Source organism: Chionomys nivalis, chromosome 7 (genome assembly GCF_950005125.1).
Source record: "Chionomys nivalis chromosome 7, mChiNiv1.1, whole genome shotgun sequence".
Classification (NCBI taxonomy): Eukaryota; Metazoa; Chordata; class Mammalia; order Rodentia; family Cricetidae; genus Chionomys; species Chionomys nivalis.
In genome coordinates this window covers 101,042,489-101,057,223 of record NC_080092.1, presented here as the reverse complement: position 1 = coordinate 101,057,223, position 14,735 = coordinate 101,042,489, and the positions used below count along the sequence as shown (strand labels likewise).

Genomic DNA, 14,735 nt, shown 5'->3' with positions numbered 1-14,735 from the left:
CGGGCGAGGCGGAAGCCGGAAGCGCAGTCCACGGAGCGATGGCAGCCGGTGGCGGTCTGAGCCGCTCGGAGCGCAAGGCGGCTGAGCGTGTCCGGAGGCTGCGGGAGGAGCAGCAGCGGGAGCGCCTCCGCCAGGTAGGCTACCGTCGCGTCCGCGACCGGACCCGCGCGTGCAATCGCTCACCTCTCGCCCGTCCGCAGGTGTCACGCATCCTGAGGAAGGCGGCTGCAGAGCGCAGCGCGGAGGAGGGCCGGCTGCTGGCCGAGAGCGAGGATCTGGTGACCGAGCTGCAGGGTCGGAGCCGGCGGCGTGAGGGCCTCAAGCGGCGTCAGGAGGAGGCGAGTCGCGGGCTGCAGGCGGCGGGCGGCGGGCTGCAGGCGGCGAGCGGCGGTCCGTATGACCAGCCCGGATCCCCGCAGGTGTGTGATGACCCGGAGGAGCTGCGGAGGAAGGTCCGGGAACTGGCCGGAGCTGTCCGGAATGCTAAACACTTGGTGGTCTACACAGGCGCCGGGATCAGCACGGTAGGCGCGGGCCTGCGGGCTGGGTCAGGTGTAGGGCGCCCCCTTCTGGGACAGAAACTTGGACTGCGCAGTGCTGGAGTTGGGTAACGCGTACCCAAGTTCAGTCACCTCTGAAGCAGCTCCAAGGCGTCCTCTTCTCAGAGACCCAAAACAACTCTGGATTTAAGATTTAACTGAGGCAAGCTGAGCGTGGTGGCACACTCCTTTAATCCCTAGCACTCCGGAGGCAGGCGGATCTTTGTAAGGTCAAAGCCGACGTGGTCTACATAGGGAGTTCCAGGACAGCTAGGGTTATGCAGAGATTTTGTTTTAAAAATGGTAACTAATAATAATAATAACAATACCTTGTTTTAAAAATGGCATTGTTATTATTGTTAATAATAGTAGTAATTTAACTAAGCGAAAGACTTTGAGGACACGACTTCTGACAACCAGTTAAATGGGGCATAGTAGCCAGCTGCCTGCTGGTGTCTTCTCCGTTAAAGTGAAGGAGACAGATGATTGGCCCCCATGATGTGGACAGACTGGAGCCCTAGACTTTCTCCTGGTCTCCTACTCCTTAAGAAAGATAATAGAAAACCAGCATTATATCCCAGACCTCCAACCTCGGGACCCAGGAGGTGGAGCCTGGGAGAGGAGGAAGAGCAAAACCAAAAGCTTGAGGCTAGCCTGGCTCACAGCTTGAAGCAAAACCCTGTCTCAAAACAAACAAACAAAAAAGAAGAAAGTAAGATTCACAGTACAATGGGTACAGACGAGAAATGCCGTACTCTTGGCTCAGAACTTCCCCCGGCTAAGGGGTGACTTGCTTTGAGAGTGACTGATATATGATCAAGGGTGAGTGTGGCCTGTCTGACATTAGTAGGGTCAGCTAAGGTGATTTCTGTTCTCAAGAATCCCCGAGGTGGTCTGGAGAGAAACCTCCACCTCCGTGGAGCACTTGCCGTGTGAGCTCGAAGACCTGGGTTTGGAAAGGCTGAGCAATGGCACCCTCTTGTAATCACAGCCCTGGAAGGACAACCCAAGAAGACTCCCGAAGCCTGCTGGCTCAAATCCATGAGCTCCGGGTTCAATGAGAGACCTTGTCATGGAGCGCGAAGCGGGAAGGGTAGTGAGATGGCTCGGTGCTTGAGCTTGGCCCTCAGAACCCCTACAGGTTGTTGTCTGACTTCCACTTGTGTGTTGTGGTGCTAGCGTGCCCCCCTCGACAAATGGGTTCAAAACGAATAAGGTGGAGATCGATTGAGAGTCACGTACACAGGCACACATACATGTGCATGTCTGCACATGTGTGCACAGATGTAAACGCATATAGAAACATATGGCAAAGAAGGCCGTTGTTAGAAGATAACAGCCACAGTCATAAACAGATGAGCACAGTGTCAAACACGCGAACCTCAAGGCCGGGGAGCCCCTGGGCAGCCCTGCTGTTGGCGTGGCACTGAGGGAATCGTGGCTTTGGGGAGCAGACAGCAGTGGCCCAGTAGCAATGTAAGGAGCATTTGCTGCTCTTACTCGGATGTCTGGGACCCTCAGCCCTGCACTGATCTGTCCAGTTACGACTTTATAGCAGTGATACCGATCATCGCCTCCTCAAACCTAGCCATAACTAAATACTGCGTGCAGCTTGAAAATGTTCTCGTCCTTTTTCGTCCTTCGTGTATTGGGATTCCTGGTCAGGGCAGGTACCTCCCCAAGCGTAAGCAGCAGTGAGGACACAGGGCTGCACCAGCCAGGATCCAAAGACTCTTAGATCCTAAATGCTTTCTGTTTTTCGTAGAAAATTAGCTGACATTTATCTCATCCTAGAGGTTTTTGTATGTAAACTCGGAGTTAAAGCTACTCAGAACTCCAGGATATAAGTATTCGGACAGACAGAGGTGCGCTTCCTCCCGGGGCTTACTCTTTGCTGAACATGACTTGAACACTAAGTCCCATTCCTTTGGACACCCGTGAGCCCTTCAGGGTTTGAGGTAGATGTGGACACTACCCGGAAGTGACCTATCCTACCAGGAAGGACCCAGAGGTAGGGCAGGATTCTGAGGAGTCTGGAAGGGTGAACTGGCCCAGACAGGCCAGCAGTGGATGGAGCAGACACTGGTCTGTTGACAAACCTGGAGTACGGCATGCCCTGCATAGGGCGTTGTGCGGTTCCTGGGGTGACTCCCTCTCAGTAGACTTATCTTTTGGTCCAACTGTACAGGCAGCTTCTATCCCAGACTATCGGGGCCCCAATGGAGTGTGGACACTGCTTCAGAAAGGAAGGCGTGTGAGGTGAGCATCTTCCAGCTTTCTCGCCTGACTAGAGAGCACTCGGACCTGCTTGATGCAGCTCTCACCTCTGTTTTCCCGTACCCCACAGTGCCACCGACCTGAGTGATGCGGAGCCCACTCTCACACACATGTGCATCACCCGTTTGCATGAGCAGAAGCTGGTAAGAGCCCAGGAGGGAAGCTGCTGCATCACCTCCCAGTCGACCCCATGAAGAACGGTCCCAAGCAGCTCAGGCTCCTGTTTGACCCCTGTCCCGAACTGTTAGACCCCTGGTTCCCATTCAGTCTCGGTTGGGTTGGGGTGAGTGGCGCTTTAGACAACATCGTGGCTACTGGGGAGGTTTGTCAGAATCCTCCAGAGAGCTGCTGAGCAAGTAGGGGAAGGAATCTGCCTGGGCTCTTGGGGGACCTGAAAGAGAATGACCCGAGAGGGTATTGGTCCAATGCTCCAAGCTGCTCCCCAACTTGAAGGAGTAGTACAGATGCTTGCTCTCCTGGATGCTCCCAGCATGTGGCTCCTTCCCACCACAGGGCCTTCCCTTGGCCAGACTGGGCTCAGGAGAATCTCCCTGCTGCCGGGTGCTTCCTCCATCCGCTCCTGACTACCTCCATGCTCTGCTTCCCAGGTGCAGCACGTGGTGTCTCAGAACTGTGATGGACTCCACCTGCGCAGCGGACTGCCACGCACTGCCATCTCTGAGCTCCACGGGAATATGTATATTGAAGTGAGCAGTACCAGAGGGACACAGGGCCTGGGTGACGGACAGATCTCACTTATCGTGCCCTCTCGTCCCTAGGTCTGCACTTCCTGCATCCCTAACAGGGAGTATGTACGAGTGTTCGATGTGACAGAGAGAACCGCTCTTCACCGACACCAGACTGGCCGGTCCTGCCATAAGTGTGGGACTCAGCTCCGGGACACCATTGTGCACTTTGGGGAGAGGGGGACATTGGGGCAGCCTCTGAACTGGGAGGCAGCGACCGAGGCTGCCAGCAAAGCAGACACGATCCTGTGTTTAGGGTCCAGCTTGAAGGTGCGTGCTGGCAGTACCGTGAACTCATCGCAGGTTGAGCGTGTTCCAGGCCCAGCACTATTTAGCGAGCTTTAGATTCGCCGTCTTAATCATCATTTCTTACTGCCTTACATCTGTCCATCCTGGCAGGTACTCAAGAAGTATCCCCGCCTCTGGTGCATGACGAAGCCTCCTAGCCGGCGGCCCAAACTCTACATTGTGAACTTGCAGGTAACGTGGGTGCTTAGCGTGTCCTCATACCCGAGTCTTAGCTCAGAAGGGCCAGGGAGATGTGCCGCATCAGTGCGTCCTGGGAGCCTTGTGCAGGTCCATGTTCCTGGAGAGGGCTGCAGCCTGCAGGAGAAGCAGAGGACGGGAGGTCACTCTTGTCTGCCTTTCTCATCTTCAGTGGACCCCGAAGGACGACTGGGCTGCTTTGAAGCTTCATGGGAAATGCGATGATGTCATGCAGCTCCTCATGGATGAGCTGGGCCTGGAGATCCCTGTCTACGACCGGTGAGTGGGTGCAGCAGGGCCCCGTTCCTGCCCTTCTGTGTGACGGGCTGTGTCTGTCTTCTGTGAGCCTCCAGAGGGACTGGCGGAGGCGAGGCTCCACCACCTGTGCACACCCTTCCACCCTGACTGGTATGGCGCCTCGAATCTCTGTGAGGAGAGGGGGGCCTGCCAGCGTGTAGATCCTTGCAGCCTGGGTGCACCTGTGCGGGTGAGCATGGCGCGACTCCGGTCAGAATCTGTGTCCTTGGTTTTGGGATGTTTGGGGAAAGCGTAATCAAATTGCCTTGATGCAGAATGTGTGCTATTTTAGACTTGGTGTGTATTGAGTGAAAAGTTTACACTTTCTTTCTCTGTGAATTTTCAGGGTCTTAGAGGGGAAATCAATAACTTCTTTTAATCAAAGGGTTCAAGAAATTAAGGATCCCTTCACCTCTGGGCCTGGCAATTCTTGTATGTTATGTTTGTGGTGTGTTCTGTGACGTGGGCCTCTCCTGTGCTGTATTGTTTTTTGTTGTTATTGTTGGTTTGTTTTTGTGAAAATTTTTTTTTGAACATTAACTTAGCTCATTTTTTAAAATCAGTGCTTATCTGTATCTTATGTTTATAATATGTGGTTCTGCATCTCAGTCAGAAACATGATTTCTTCATGGTGTAGTCTGTAGGCCATGCCTCCCATCCCTGTCATACCGGTAGTCTGGGAAGGGGAAAAGGGTCTGGTCCACCTGCCCCCATCCATACAAGTGAAAGATGGGGCCCAGAGTTGCTAGCAACTTATCCTTGGTGATGGAGCCGCCCTGCAGCTAGCACTGCCCCTCCTGTGTGTGCCGAGCCCACTAGGAATGGATGAAGCACCAAAGAGGCCAGCCAGGGCTGTTGCTGGCCTTGGAGTTGCCACCCGAGGAGGTTATCCCTTGAAACTCTTCTGTAGCTTGGTGACACCGAAGCTGCTACTAGCCAAAGCCCACCCACCGTTGAGACAGTTGGCCTCAGACAGCTTTCCCGTGCCCGGGAGGGTTGTGACCGAGGGGCTCAGACCTGCCTGATGCTGCTTTTCCTCCTGTCAGGTGGCAAGACCCCATTTTCTCCTTGGCCACTCCCCTCCGTGCTGGCGAAGAAGGCAGCCACAGCAGGAAATCGCTGAGCAGGAGCCGAGAAGACGCCCCACCTGGGGACCAGAGTGCCCCGCTTAGCTCAGCTCCCCCCATTCTAGGAGGCTGGTTTGGCAGGGGCTGTGCCAAGCGTGGGAAGAGGAAGAAAGCTGCATAGCCAGGTGTCGACAGAGAACCCTTGGCACTTTGTAGACGGCGCAGACGCGTGTTCAGGGGCCTCTGTCACCGTGAGGGTTGCAGCACCCCCACAGGATCCAGTGGGAAGAACTCTTGGGGGTGACAGTTCACGGTGATGTTTCTTTAGCCATTTGTCCTTGTGGGAATCCTCCCTTGCACGGTGGTGATTGTACCCACAGGGGCTTGACTTTCAAGGACACCTTCCTCCCTTCACCCTCTTCAGAGGTGGCAGCAAGGCCTTTCTTCGTTTTTCCGGCCTGGCCAGCAGAGGAGCCCCCCACTGCCTTACCTCACTCCAGGCTAGTCTCAGGGCCTCACTATTTCTACTACTTACGACTAAAGTGTGTTCACTTTATAAAAACCTTTTTCTGTGTTGGGTATGCGGCACAGGGGCGGGTCCAAGCCCCCAGTCTGAGCAAGTCTTATTAAACATCTCTCTACTGCCTTGGTGTCCCAGTGACTGCTACATGCACCGCGGAGTATCTGAAAATACCCGAGGGCCAGCTACGCAGTGCTTATGAAAATCTTAGCCCCACTTGAGGGGGCGGGGAGCGGCGCCCACCTTTAATCCCAGCACTTGGGGAGGCAGAGGCAGGTGGATCTCTGTGAGTTAGAGGCCAGCCTGGTCTACAGAGCTACTAACCCAGGACAGCCAGGGCTGTTACATGGAAAAACCTTGTATCAAAAGAAAAAAACAAGTAAATAATCCAGTCCCCAAGAATGCTCAAGGCGTGGGGGCGAACCTGCCATACTAGCCTGCTCCCTTTGGACGCAGGACCGGAGGGATTTCTACAGGACACTCCATGGGAGTTGACCCTGCTTGGACTAGGACCTGCGACACACACCATTGGCCGCCAATGTTGGCCATTGGGGGCGGGGCCCGGCCGGGGGCGGGGCCTGGAGTCGCACTCGCGATTGGCCGCGGCAGGCGGGTGAGACCCGCGTGAGCACGCGCAAGCGTTGGGGGCGGGACCAGAGTCCTGCGAGTCGCGGGAGCGCCCCGGTCTTACGGGGGCCTGCGGTGCCATGATCCGGAACGGGCACGGGGAGGTCGGCGCTGCCGGGCGGAGGGTTCCGGCGGGCCAGCGTGCCGTGCGGGTGTGGTGCGACGGCTGGTGAGTGCGGCGGCGAGGGGTGGGCGACCGCCGCGGGGTCACGCACCGACCGTTGGCGGATCCCGAGTCTTCCGAGGCCGCACGAGGCACTCCGGCCCCCGGCCACTCGGAAGTGTTGCGTGCGGGTGCACCGGGCAGCGCTCTCCCCGGAGACCGGAAATGCAGCCGTCCGACCGCGGTGGTTCTGACCCAGGTTCCCGGGGTTGGAAGGCCATGGGCTCTTTGGCGAGTCAGCCCGTGACGCTGCTTTGCTCTAAGAAAGTCGTGGAACTGTCAACAAGCAGGAAAGATGTTGGCCTTTCTGTAACTGACTGCCTCCAGCCCTTCGTCGTGCCTAACCCGGGTGGATGAGAAGGGATGCAGAATGGTCACTAGGGCTCCCCAGGGGATTCGGTCAGGGAGTAGACTGGATTGGTGCATTTCTCGTTTGTTTTGGTTTGGTGGTCCTGAGGATGCATCCATAGCCTGGTACAAGCTAGGCAAGTGAGCTACAACTTCTGCCCCTCCCGCTTCTGCACCCGAGTCACCAGCAGTGGCTTTGACTTCGTGTCCGTGGACTATGACCTTGGCTCAGCCACAACACTGTGCCCTAATCCCAGACTCAGACCTCCAACCTTGCCCTACCTGTCTAGTGGGCACAAAGGCTGGCCCAGAGTTTACCGTGGTGCCTGAGCCTGCTAGGGTTGTCTGTTTTCCTGCCTTCATTCTGTGAACTGTAGCGGCTATCCTGGGCTGCTCGGGTCACCCGATGACACCCCGCTGGAGTTCTGGAGAAAGCTGAGCAGAGACTGTGACCCAGCACTGGCCCGTGGAGAAGAATACAGGTGGCCCCAGTGCACACTGGTACCCTCAGTGCCCAGCATGTTGCTGGGTTCCGGGTAGCTTTGACCTTGACAGTGTAGTCACAGCCAGACCTAGATTTGAGGATAAAGACTCCAGAACCAGGTGACGGGCACTTGTTCTTTCAGAGTTAAGCCAGGCCACGTGGATGGGGCTGGCCTGTCTGAGGGTAGAATGGAGTCTGCTCCTAACTCAGGACTGTTGTCTTGTTTCAAAGCTTGAGTGTGGCTTGTTGATCTGGGGCTGAGTCTTGCTTAGGGTGCAGAAGGTCCCTTGTTTAAGTCCTGGACAAGTTCTATTTTGTGAGCTGCGGGTGTCACTCACCGGCTCTCTGGATCTTACCAAGCCTCCTCCCTGAACTGACCTGGCACTGACTGAGACCGTTCCCTAAGTCTGGTATCTAGGGTGTGGACTACTGAGAACCGACTTTGGCTCTGTAAGCCCCAAATCCAGGGGTTTGGTTTAGTAGCCCTCTCAGGGGGCTTCCAAAGGATCAAAGCTGCGGTCCTGCACAAAGCCCCCAGTGTCCAGCCGAGATCAGTATAAGGCCTGACCACCCGCCCTGTCCGCCCTCACAGCTATGACATGGTGCACTATGGTCACTCGAATCAGCTGCGCCAGGCACGGGCCATGGGGGACTACCTCATCGTGGGTGTGCATACCGATGGTAAGGTGTGGGCTGCTGTGCCTGGGACCTATTCCAAACAACGGAGGCTGCAGGGGCGGGGGTGGGGGAACAAATCCTGCATCCTTCCCCAGAGCACAGCAGTGGCTAAGAGTTTAGTAGGTAGTCCAGCCTGGTCCCAGCTGTAGAGAGCTGGGGCTACACTGGACGGGGCGTCTCCAGCTGTATTGTCCACCCTACCCTGATTCCTGAGAACAGATTTGGTTAAAGGGTATCCTTACTAACCTGGGCACACATGCTGGCTACATGGGGTCCTGCCTTGTGGACTACGGCTGGGAGACTCGTGTGGTTATTTCCCGCTTAGCTTTGCGGTAGAGGCTGCTAAGGACTGGCCCCTGAGCCGGCTGTCATTTGTTTTCTTTTGTCCTTTTTCTCTTCTGTGTCCCTAGAGGAGATTGCCAAGCATAAGGGCCCCCCCGTGTTTACCCAGGAGGAGAGGTACAAGATGGTACAGGCCATCAAGTGGGTGGATGAAGTGGTGCCCGCCGCTCCCTATGTCACCACCCTGGAGACACTGGACAAGTTCAACTGTGACTTCTGTGTTCACGGCAGTGAGTGGGCGGGGCCTTGAGATGGGGGCTGGGCTCAGTCAGATGGTTGACAGCTGACAGGGTCTCAGGGGTAGAGGGCTCCTCATCCCATGCAGACAGAAAGCTCTGGGCCCATTCCCCGAGAGCACTGGCACAATGAAAGGGTCATTCTGGTCCCGAGGGTGCCCCGAGCTAAGAAACATTTTTTATGAGCCCAGTGTGATGGTGCATGCATATGATCCTAGTAACGGGGAGACTGAAGCAGGGGCATTAAACGCTCCAGGTCACCCGGGCAATGGTGGTGTAAACCATTAACCCCAGCACTCTGGAGGCGGAAGTAGGCGGACCTCTGAGTTGCTGGGTCTACACAGCAAGTTCCAGGACAGCCAGGGCTGCACAGAGACCTTGTCTCAAGAAATAAAACAAAAGTTCCAAGTCAGCCTGGGCGACACAGCAAGATCCTCTCTGTCAGAAACAACAACAGAATCCTTTTGTGTGTGCGTGTCACCCCTAGATGACATCACGCTGACGGTAGATGGCCGAGACACCTATGAGGAGGTGAAGCAGGCTGGGAGGTACAGGTAGGTTCAGTGGTGCTCGCGCGGATCCTTCCTAGCTCTCATTGCTGCTCTGCGGCAGCTGGCAAGGCATTTGGGCCCACAGTCAGGACTGGATGCAGGAAAGAATTGCTTGTGGGTGACCTTTGTGTGGCCAGTCGTAGGGCAGCATTCTTGATCAGCACTGTGGGTAGGGCACCCATGGACTTAGTAGTGTCACGGGTGCCCCTGGAGAACTGGCCTTTTATTTTAATTAACTATAATTTAAAGAGCTAGCTGTGGCCAGTGGTTCCTACAAAAGACAAAGCATCTTGGAATAGAGCAGGGTATAGGGCCCTGGGTCTAAGAGAGGCCAGAGGGTACAATGTCAAAATGGGAACCAGAGCTATTTGTTCCAAATGTGGCCTGCCTACTCCCGGGTGCTACATTGTACAGTTGAATGAACCCTCTGCTTCTGTCACTGATGAGAGCCCATTGCTCTGCCCCAGTCTGGTTTTCTGTTGTGGGGGGACTGGGTTAGGGTCATGTCCCTCAGGTGGGTTCCGCCTATAGCAGAGCCTCAGCAGTGTCTGGGATGAAAACCTCCACCTTACCTCTGCCCCAGAGAGTGCAAACGCACGCAGGGTGTGTCCACCACAGACCTCGTGGGCCGCATGCTGCTGGTGACCAAGGCCCACCACAGCAGCCAGGTGAGTCCGGAGGAATGGGGTCTGGGACAAACAGGGAGGGCGGGGCACCTCCTAGCCACCCTCGGGTCCAGCCTGTGCTCTCCCTGACCATCCTGTCCTTGGGCTCTGGGGCTATGGAGGGCGAGGTCCCTTAGCCTCTTGCCCTTGTGTGCAGGAGATGTCCTCCGAGTACCGGGAATATGCTGACAGCTTTGGCAAGGTGAGTCCAGCCGGCTGCAAGGCTGCTCTGGAAATAGACAGCCACCACCAGGCTCCCCAGCCTCCCACTGTAGGCTTCCCATGGGGAAAGGTTCACCCAGGGCTTCACTGTCTGCCCTCCTCCCTCTCCTTCCCAGTGCTGGCCAGGTACTGACCACCAGGCTTGGCCAGCTAGTGGATTCTGGGAGGGAGGACAGGCAAGAGGTGGCCAGTCCCAGCAGCCACTTCTTGGAGGAGCAAGGACTGCCCACCTACAGGTGGCATCTAACCAAATGGCCTGGCCCTCTCTCCCTTTGTAGCCCCCTCACCCGACACCTGCCGGGGACACACTTTCCTCAGAAGTCTCCTCCCAGGTGACCAGATGGTGGCCTCAGGGTGCCGGGTCCCTCAGAGGGCTGTGACTGCTGGCCACTGGGCTCTGCGCCTGCTCCTGGTGGTGTGTTGCCAGGCAGAGCTGGTGTTGACTGCAGTATCTTCTGTGGCCACCGGGTGGAGCCACAGTCCTGCTAGCTACAGTGGTCCTGCTTGACCTTACCATGGTGTGTCCTTGCCCCTGCCCCAAGTGCCTGCCTGGACATAGCCCCCCGGCTGTGCTGCTGGGTCATTCGCAGGCTGGGGTTGGGGGGAGTCCAGCCTCTAATGCTCTCTGCACATGCGCCCAACACCCATGCCTGTGACAGGGGCACAGGAAGCCCTGGGCTCCGAAGAGTGGCCCTGAGGGTGGGGGTGCCGGGAGAGGGGCACACATCAAGGCCTCTGGCACTGACTAGTTCCTTCTCTTGGCTAATAGTGCCCTGGGGGGCAGAGTCCCTGGACAGGGGTGTCCCAGTTTCTGCAGACATCCCAGAAGATCATCCAGTTTGCTTCTGGGAAGGAGCCCCAGCCTGGGGAGACAGTCATCTACGTGGCCGGTGCCTTTGACCTGTTCCGTATCCTCTCAGGGCCTCTGTGCCCCACAGTCATGCCACAGAGTGGAACCCGTAGACTCAAGGCCCCAGGGTTGAGCTGGATTGTAGCGGGTACAGCCCTCATCAGGGAAAATGGCAAAAAGTCCCTTGGGTCTACGCTGTTGAGGACAGGAGAGAGCCCTTCCTTCCTAGCCCCTTACTGCCGCCCCTCACCCCTTGGGTTGGGGATGAAACCCAGGGCTCTCTATCTGAGACACGTGACCACTGCTGAGCTACAGCCCCAGGTCTCGCTATTTGGAGACAGAATTTTCCTGTGTGGTCCAGGCTGACCTAGAGCTTGCAATGCTCCTGCCTCCACCATGCAAGTGCTGGGTATGCAGGAAAACACCATGTACAGCTAGTTACCGCTTCTTAATCCGGATGTAGACATCGGGCACGTGGACTTCCTGGAGGAGGTGCACAAACTGGCCAAGAGGCCCTACATCATCGCCGGCCTGCACTTTGACCAGGTCTCTGCCTTTCTGCTTGTTCACTTCTCAGTACCCCACGAGCTGATGGGCCATGGGATCCCTCACAGGTCTTCGCTGGGGTCAGTGGTAGGCACAGGTAGCCTCTAAAGGAGTGAGGCTCCAGGTGTCTAGTCAAGGCAGGCATGGATCTCTTCTGGAGTCAAGGACAGCCCTGCCTAGGGTTCCCATGAGAGGGGTGCCTCTCCCAGCTTCTGCCCAGGAAGGCCAGCTGGGAGGGAGGGCACCATTCCTTAGCTGAGCCAACCTCCTGGCCCTAGGAAGTAAACCGATACAAGGGCAAGAACTACCCCATCATGAACCTGCATGAGCGGACTCTGAGCGTGCTGGCCTGCCGGGTGAGTGGGCTGGAAGCGATACTTCCCTGAGCCGTAGTAAGGTGGGTGGCTGGTGGCTGGGCCTTATTGGTGCAGTTTCTGTCCCCTACTGAGGAGTCTGAGGATTCCCTTTGCCCGCTGGCCCTGCTATGTTGCCCTGTCCCAGCTGGCTCCCTGGGCCTTCTCTGCCACCCTATAGCCCTGGCTTGCCAGATATGAGAACTGAGTGAGTTGCTTTCCCTGCTGTGTCTCTGCAGTATGTTTCAGAAGTGGTGATTGGGGCACCGTACTCGGTCACAGCGGAGCTCCTGAGTCACTTCAAGGTGAGGCTTCTCTCTAGCTGACCTCCTGGGTCAGCCAGGGCCAGCTTTCTTAGGTCTGGGCTAGCCCTGGGTGGTTGTCAGTGGTGGCAGAGCTTCTCTGAGGAGGCCTCCTGACCCTTCCTTCCCCTTGTAGGTGGACCTAGTATGTCACGGGAAGACAGAAATTGTGCCGGACAGGGATGGCTCTGACCCCTACCAGGTGGGTTGCCCTGGTCTGAGTTGCCTCTGGGAAGTGGGAACAACCATTCTTTCTGGTTTTGGTCTCCTGTGTGTAGAGGGGCACCTGGGGGTGTCTTTGTGGTCAGGAGGATTCTCACCACCCTCCTCTCTTTGCACTGAGGCCTCCAGGAGCCCAAGAGAAGAGGAATCTTCCGTCAGATCGACAGTGGCAGTGATCTCACCACAGACCTGATTGTGCAGAGGATCATCAAGAACAGGTGTGGCCCCTCCCTCTCCGGTGGGTCGGCCGTGGGCGGCTGGCATTGGAGGCCCGGTTGATGATGCCTGTCTGGTTGCAGGTTGGAGTACGAAGCACGGAATCAGAAGAAGGAAGCCAAGGAATTGGCCTTTCTGGAGGCCAGGAGGCAGCAGGAGGCACAGCCTGCAGGGGAGACTGACTGACTTCTGACCTGGAGGATGTCACTCATGCCCTTGCTCTGTGCCCATCTCTTCTCTCCCTACCCTGCTCTGCTTCTGTGTCCTGGTGTCAGCTCACATAATTCCAAAGGAAGCTGGCCTTGCTGGAGGGTGCTGTTCTACCGCCTGTGAGGCACCCACCGCCCATCTTGCCACAGGCTCAGTCCTTTGCACTGAGCTGCCCAGAGAGGGTGGCCAGCACAGTGAAGCAGCCCAGCGGACAGGAGACTGGAGGAGTGTTGCTGTGTGTCCTTAGCGTCCACAGTTCCGACTGCCACTGCCCCAGTCTTGGCTGGGGATGCCCCTCCTGCCTGACTGGAAGCTGCAATCTGCCGGCCCAGCTTTGGTGAGGGGTACAGAGGGGGATGACTTTGGGGACCTCTTGTCCCGGGTCACCCTGCAAGTGGGCACCCTCTACTTTGGGGCACGTTCTAGCACCCCATTCCTGATTCCCAGAAGATGTACTTCCTTGACGGCTGGGCCAGCTTGACTGTTCTCTGCACAGACTCCGTGGTCCTCATTTTGTACCTCAGTGGCCGATGTAAATCTCTTTGGCTCCCTGAATAAAGACTAGCGGGAGCACCCCGCTTGGCCCCAGGAAGACACAGGAAACCCGTCCACAGCAGGGGTTCTTTTAGAAAAGGGAGAAAGGACCAGGCCAGGAAGCTAGGCAGCCTGTGTACCTGCCCTGGCTCTTCTGTAGACCCAGGATCTTGGCAAATTACCAGGTCTGCTTGGAGCCCAGCAGTTGCTGAGGCTCCTACAGCTTCCTCTTGGTGGTTGACTGTAGGGGAGGCTGGCTCAGTGCTGAAGTCCTGGCTTCTCCCAAACAAGGATGCTGCTGGTGCTCTTATCCCACGCCTGGTCTCTGCACCTACTGAAGCAGGTAGACCTGCCCTCTCTCTTCCCTTGGAAGCAGGAGAGCCTTTGTGAGCATATGAGACCTGGGGTCAGGATCTGGAGGAGGGGCATACCTACCTCCAGGCCGTACAGTGCTCAGAGGTACAGTGCTCAGCCCTGCCTGCTAGGAACGGAGGTGGTGCTCACGCTAGGACCCTGGGCTGTGGAATACCCTGCACAGTCTCAGGTCAAGGAAACCACCGAGTGTGCTGGTCTTCAGAGGAACACTGCACTGGCAGGCATGCTCTGTGCCACCCATGGCCTCTGGGTGAGGCACCACAGAGAGGAAGACACCCTCAACAGCGGGCTCAAGGGCTCCCAGACCAGAGATCGCTCAGCTACTGAGCTGGCACCTGGGGGTGTTTGGTGTTTGCCTTGGGCGGGAGGGAAGGCAGGACTCAAGCCAGCTGCCCACTTGACTTTGTGGCCAGCGCCCAGAATATGTGAGGGGTGGGTCTAAGGGCTCCCGTGCAGTTAGAGCCTTACTCTAGATCAGTCTGGTCCTGATTTGTTGAACACACAGTAGCTAAGTACTTAGTGCTTCAAGGTCTTTGGGGGAGGGACTTTAAAAGGTGGGAGTCAGACAAGGTTAGGGGTGGGAGCAGTAGGAATCTCAGAAGCAGCAGGGTCACCTAGGGTGAGGCAAGACACAAAGCAGGACTTCCGGAAAGAACCTAGGAACCTGGACTGCTCAGGGCAATTCTCTGACTTGAGGGGCAGCATGGTGGGGCTGTTTCAGATGACCTACTAGGAACTCTCAATGCCCAGTGCCCACTACTTATGTAGGGGGGTCACCTGTGCAGACTGTGGGGTTGGGGAGCCTCTATACCTGTTCTTGCTCTGTGGAAGAGGGAAAGACCCAGCCTGGCCAGGGAAGGGGATGCTATAGGGAAGCCC

The 14,735-nt window shown here is 56.7% G+C and overlaps 2 protein-coding genes across 5 annotated transcripts; both read left to right on the top strand.

Moving 5' to 3' along the window:
• Positions 1-5: 5 nt before the first annotated feature.
• Positions 6-6,051, top strand: Sirt7 (sirtuin 7). 2 transcript variants are annotated; one of them, XM_057776321.1, is made up of 11 exons: positions 6-134; positions 201-338; positions 420-524; positions 2,728-2,798; positions 2,887-2,959; positions 3,425-3,523; positions 3,596-3,832; positions 3,962-4,042; positions 4,221-4,327; positions 4,692-4,777; positions 5,392-6,051. In XM_057776321.1, exons 1-11 carry the CDS (start codon positions 39-41, stop codon positions 5,466-5,468), a joined length of 1,170 nt encoding a protein of 389 aa, XP_057632304.1. In that variant the 5' UTR covers positions 6-38; the 3' UTR covers positions 5,469-6,051. The 2 variants fall into 2 exon arrangements, with proteins under 2 accessions (XP_057632304.1, XP_057632303.1); XM_057776320.1 differs by lacking the exon at positions 4,692-4,777.
• A 535-nt stretch (positions 6,052-6,586) lies between these two features.
• Pcyt2 (phosphate cytidylyltransferase 2, ethanolamine) lies at positions 6,587-13,764 on the top strand. Of its 3 annotated transcripts, XM_057776195.1 has the most exons (14): positions 6,587-6,728; positions 8,147-8,235; positions 8,643-8,804; positions 9,298-9,364; positions 9,945-10,029; positions 10,184-10,228; positions 10,527-10,580; positions 11,018-11,156; positions 11,562-11,644; positions 11,923-12,000; positions 12,237-12,302; positions 12,436-12,501; positions 12,651-12,739; positions 12,821-13,764. In XM_057776195.1, the coding sequence occupies exons 1-14, from the start codon at positions 6,640-6,642 to the stop codon at positions 12,921-12,923; spliced, it is 1,215 nt and encodes a 404-aa protein (XP_057632178.1). In that variant the 5' UTR covers positions 6,587-6,639; the 3' UTR covers positions 12,924-13,764. The 3 variants fall into 3 exon arrangements, with proteins under 3 accessions (XP_057632178.1, XP_057632179.1, XP_057632180.1); XM_057776196.1 differs by lacking the exon at positions 10,527-10,580; XM_057776197.1 differs by lacking the exon at positions 12,821-13,764 and having other exon boundaries at positions 12,643-12,714.
• Positions 13,765-14,735: the final 971 nt, after the last annotated feature.